The sequence below is a fragment of the Brachycentrus maculatus genome, unplaced genomic scaffold (assembly GCF_059751285.1).
Source record: "Brachycentrus maculatus isolate JH-2025_06_01 unplaced genomic scaffold, ASM5975128v1 h1tg000218l, whole genome shotgun sequence".
Lineage (NCBI taxonomy): Eukaryota > Metazoa > Arthropoda > Insecta > Trichoptera > Brachycentridae > Brachycentrus > Brachycentrus maculatus.
Window position 1 is genome coordinate 986,810 of NW_028280969.1, and position 4,810 is coordinate 991,619.

At 26.9% G+C, this 4,810-nt stretch overlaps 1 protein-coding gene across 1 annotated transcript; it reads left to right on the forward strand.

Annotated features, from left to right (window-relative positions):
* The first annotated feature begins 652 nt into the window (after nucleotides 1-652).
* LOC148306951 (uncharacterized) lies at nucleotides 653-4,441 on the forward strand. The gene is made up of 4 exons (XM_088264181.1): nucleotides 653-934; nucleotides 2,661-2,729; nucleotides 3,434-3,599; nucleotides 4,235-4,441. Exons 1-4 carry the CDS (start codon nucleotides 698-700, stop codon nucleotides 4,402-4,404), a joined length of 642 nt encoding a protein of 213 aa, XP_088120307.1. The 5' UTR covers nucleotides 653-697; the 3' UTR covers nucleotides 4,405-4,441.
* Nucleotides 4,442-4,810: the final 369 nt, after the last annotated feature.

Here is a 4,810-nt window from a genome sequence, read left to right on the forward strand (position 1 = left end):
TCGTGCGTCATTTCCTTCATAGGATAACATAATGTGAAGTTGTCTGGAAAAGAAAATAAAACTGGATTTACAAAAAACCTAAAATGTATTTTTAATTTAAATTGAAATCATAATGGGTTTAGAAATACATTATGCAAATCGAGAAGATATCAACATAGAAAACTATAAAAACATCATAAATGTCATAGAGCCTGTTAAGGTAACCTCCACAATTTTCGGCTTAAGGACTTACAGACTTTCGTTGAACGGTCTCACAAAAAGTAACTGGATAACGAAAGTTTACCAAGTATTTTTAATTGTTTTTATATTAATTGGATTATACTTACTATCAGAGCGTAATTTTGGATATTTAAAGAAAAAAAAGTATCTCATGGGTCTCCTTTTTATAATAATGAACACGACAGGAATTATTAATGTCATATTGATCTGGATACCAAATTTAACGAGTAAAATATATATAAAAATTATCGAAAAATTCGACGCAATTGAGAATATGGTTCCAAAAATAAATAAATATCTTTTTGGTAAAAAATATATATCCGTTTTTGTGCATTATTTTCTTCTGCTGTTTGGAATATTTAATATCGCGATACTACATACATATCGTCAAATTTCAATTGAAAATTACATGATGTACATATGCATATTTCTGTACGTGTTAACAATAGATGTGTCTTGGTGTCAGTTTATAAACATAATGAACATAATCAGTTCATACGTTAACGTGTTGAACTCATCTCTGTGTTTCATGTTTGAAAAACCACAATTTGAGAGTTATAAATGTGAGCCATATATGAAACTTTACTGTGTTAAAATATTAAGCTGCTCAAAGGAAAATCATATGTATGCTAAATTAGATATACACTCAGTGGAAAAACTTTACGACAAGCTGATGGATATCTTGGACTTGGCGAAACATAAGTTTAGATTTATGGTAAGTCCTACTTTACTTTTTTTACAAGTATTATTTGACTTAAGTAAGTAGAACTTTGTGTTTTAAGAAAACGTAGATTAGAGTCTCATTTTTTGTGGAATTGTTTGATTAGCTTTGTTATTATTAACAACATTTTGAGTGTGTCCGAATACTTGTTCACAAATCTGGATTATCTCCGATTATATGAGTTATTTTTCATATTATTATTTTACATTTCATCAAAGATGAAGAAGAATATGGAAGTCTAGCATTAAAGGAACAGACGACCGTTATAGTTATAATTAGGGATTCGGACCTCACATACTAATATAAGAGTTCCTGTTCAGTAAAAAGCTTGATTTCATCTTACTTTTAAATACTCTAGCTCTCTAGTAAAGTTCTACTGATTCAAGAACAAGGTTTCTTAATTGGTTAATATATATATAGAATTTCCAAGAGTTTGAGTGGTGTGGTTGTCAATAATGGGTAGAATTGGTGAATGTTATACGTGTGTAAAGTGATTACTTAAATCAGCCTATAACGGTCGTCAGCCCCGTAAATGCTCAAACTTCCAGATCCTTCTTCATCTTTGATGAGATGTCAATAAATAATATTTTTATGAATGTAACTATTTTTGTTAAGGTAACGTAATGCTTATAATTGTTAATGTAAATATATTTTTATTATGTTTTTTTTTTTATGTAAAACTGTACAATTCCCGAACAAATATAATAAAATTAATTAATTAAGATAACTACCAAAATATGTATGAGAAATTGCTTGGGAATTCAAAGTAAAGTTATTATCATACTCAATTTGATGTGATGTACAATGCTGTTTTGCATAACGTACTTAATTCGTACCAGGGGCGAGCGTTTTTCCATTACAAAACATGTTTTAAATAAATCGTTCTGTACCATAAAATATAGTATGTACATACTCTAACCTTTATCCGCACCCAATGATGCATAGGACACTGCATCGGATTTACGCAATGTTATCTTGATCGTTAATTATATGAAGGCAAGGTGATCACTCCTGCGCTTCAGGGACCAGTCCAGAGTAATATTAAATAAATATTAGAGTATAAAATCAATAACTTTTATTTTCAAGTTGTAGTATGTAAATACTATAACTTGAAAAAGAAAATGGCGTTTGTTTATTTTTTAGTAAGATTCAGATTAAGGAGAGTCTACCGAGGCTGGCATCGTCAAATTCTCTTGTTCCATCCTTTCTTTTTTGGCTGCTGGCTTCTTGAAAAACATTTCATTTCCTCTCCTTCAACATTTGTTAATTCTAATTAATATGTTTGATAAAAAATATGTATGTCAATGAATATTGATTTTGTATAAACATATGCACACTTTTGATGACCAATGGTTTTATAAAACCAAAACAAATTAATTTAGAGAAAGATTTATGAAAAGGAGGGTGCTCTATTCAGTCAACAAACATTGATCAAAACACTGTATTTGAATATAAACATGATTTAATTTATGGCTTTTCCCGGAAATAAAAAAAAACCTTTGTGATTTTGGGGAGATTCAAATGAAAAAAAAATCATAATAAAGGGAAAAATTAAATAATGAAAATATGAACAAATATAAATTTAAATAAAAAAAAACACAATTGCTTTGTTTGTATTTATAAAAAAATATTTTTGACAACCTCTAACTCCTAATTTTTAAAATGGTTGATTTGTATTTATAATCATTTAATATAAATTAAGATAATTTGAATTTTTCAGATGTTTCTGGGACCGATACCATTTGTATTATATATTCTTCTAAGTTTGTCAACAATAGGACAATCTCAAGTAAGCTCCTATTAAAAAACCATTGTTTGTTCGCTTTTGTAAATATTTAAATATATTTATATATATATATATATATATATATATATATATATATATATATATATATATATATATATATATATATATATATATATATATATGTGTGTAATAAAATAACTAGGTACCTACCTATACATTTTATTAAGTACTTACACATAATACCTACATAAAACAGATCTACCACCAGATATCGCATGCGTCGCGCTGAATAAAACAAAAGACATCAGATAGAAAAAATATAATATTCTGAACTTTCAGAATCAGATAGATAGATAGAAAAAAAATTTAAATATAAATTAAGAATAAACTTTAATTAAAATTTTTAATTACAAAGCAACACACATGTATCTATATATATATATATATATATATAAATATATATACATATACTTATATACAAACATATTTATTTATTTTTATATAAACTATCTTAATTTCGCCTTTTCTAGTTTTGTAGAAGTACAGTCATGATTATTTTAGTTATCTAAGTTCGATATTTTGTAAAAGTTGTTGATTTATTCGATTTTTGTAAAGGTTGTTGATTTCATCGATATATTGTTAAGGTTGTTAATTTAATCGATATTTTATAAAGGTTGTTGATTTAAACGATTTTTTGTAAAATTAAATAAATAAAAAGAGTTCATCGACTTTTTTACTGTTGACAGATTTACTCGGCAAGATCAAAATGGACAACATTTATTTCAGCTACATGGGTGATACACCATTCAACTAATTTATTCGCCATAGTATTAGCTAGCGAAGTTTTACAAACTATGGTGAAGAGAACCAGAATAACAACAGGCAGAATTTTAGTTCTTAATTTCAACATAGGTAAGTTTACCCTGGATTTCCTTTAAATATTGAAAAATCAAAACAAGATTATAAATTAAAATTTACCTATGTATATATCTTTACCAAAATACTCTTCTTCTTCTTCTTTATCAAATAATCTTCATAATTTTACAAATTTGAAACCAATCTTTGAAAAAAAAAAGGAATTTATAAGTTCATTTGTTATTAAAATAGATTTTATTTTACAATGATAATTTTATTGACATTTTATAGAGAGTTCAAAACATGTTTTGAAAATTGAAAGCATTAACTTTGTGGATCATATTAATATATTATTTCGAGAAATAAAAAGACTTTGTGTTTTGATCCACTCACATTTTTATTAACAAACTAGTTTCGGCAACAACTTGTTGCCCTCTTCAGGGTTTAATTTATGACATAATAGTCATAAATCAAACCCCGAAGAAGGCAGCAGGTTGTTGCCGAAACTAGTTGGTTGATAAAAATGTGAGAGGATCAAAACACAAAGTCTTTTTATTTCTCGAAATAATAGTTCAAAATATATTTAAACGTATTAAGGAGCGTTATCCATGTTGTTTAAAACAAGGTTTCGAACTCCACAGAATTGATTTTTTTTCCAAAAATTAATTAATTGATTAGTTCATTCATTACAGATCCTTCAACTAGACACTACTTAAAGCGCTTCAACAAGATGCTCCATCGCAGGAAACCTAACATATCCGCTTTTAATATGTTTACGTTCAATTTTGAATTCCTTTACTGCTTGGTCTCCGTCATAGCTAATTATATAGTTGTATTTATGATCATCGCTAATAATTCTTAGCTATAAAATTAAGATTTTTTTAAAATTATTTTTTCATTTCGTCTGTACATAGAAAATATTTATCCATTTAAGAAATTTTTATACGTGACGTATTAATGTGACTAAGATTTATTGATTCTTGTACATACAATAATACATTTTATTAGAGAAAATGATTAGTTGAGATGCAACCATTATTATGCAACAATAATAATACACTTATTGACAAGGATGCAACAATAGTAGCACCTTTAATTTATTTATAATTTTTATATATCGTAGTCGTACAGGAGAAAGTGACCAACTAACAAAATGTTCAGGAGGGCCATTTAAGTCACTCTTGCTTGGAAATAAAATAAACATCAATGCAGTTAGTCATTTTTAACAAGTCAATATATTATACTTCCAAGTTTAAAATCCTTTGGGA

Bases quoted from the DNA above. Each gene is read 5' to 3' on its own strand.
- LOC148306951 (XM_088264181.1), top strand. From the start codon at position 698: ATGAACATAATCAGTTCATACGTTAACGTGTTGAACTCATCTCTGTGT. The intron at 2,730-3,433 runs GTAAGCTCCTAT...TACTGTTGACAG, and splicing joins CAACAATAGGACAATCTCAA to ATTTACTCGGCAAGATCAAA. The intron at 3,600-4,234 runs GTAAGTTTACCC...CATTCATTACAG, and splicing joins AGTTCTTAATTTCAACATAG to ATCCTTCAACTAGACACTAC.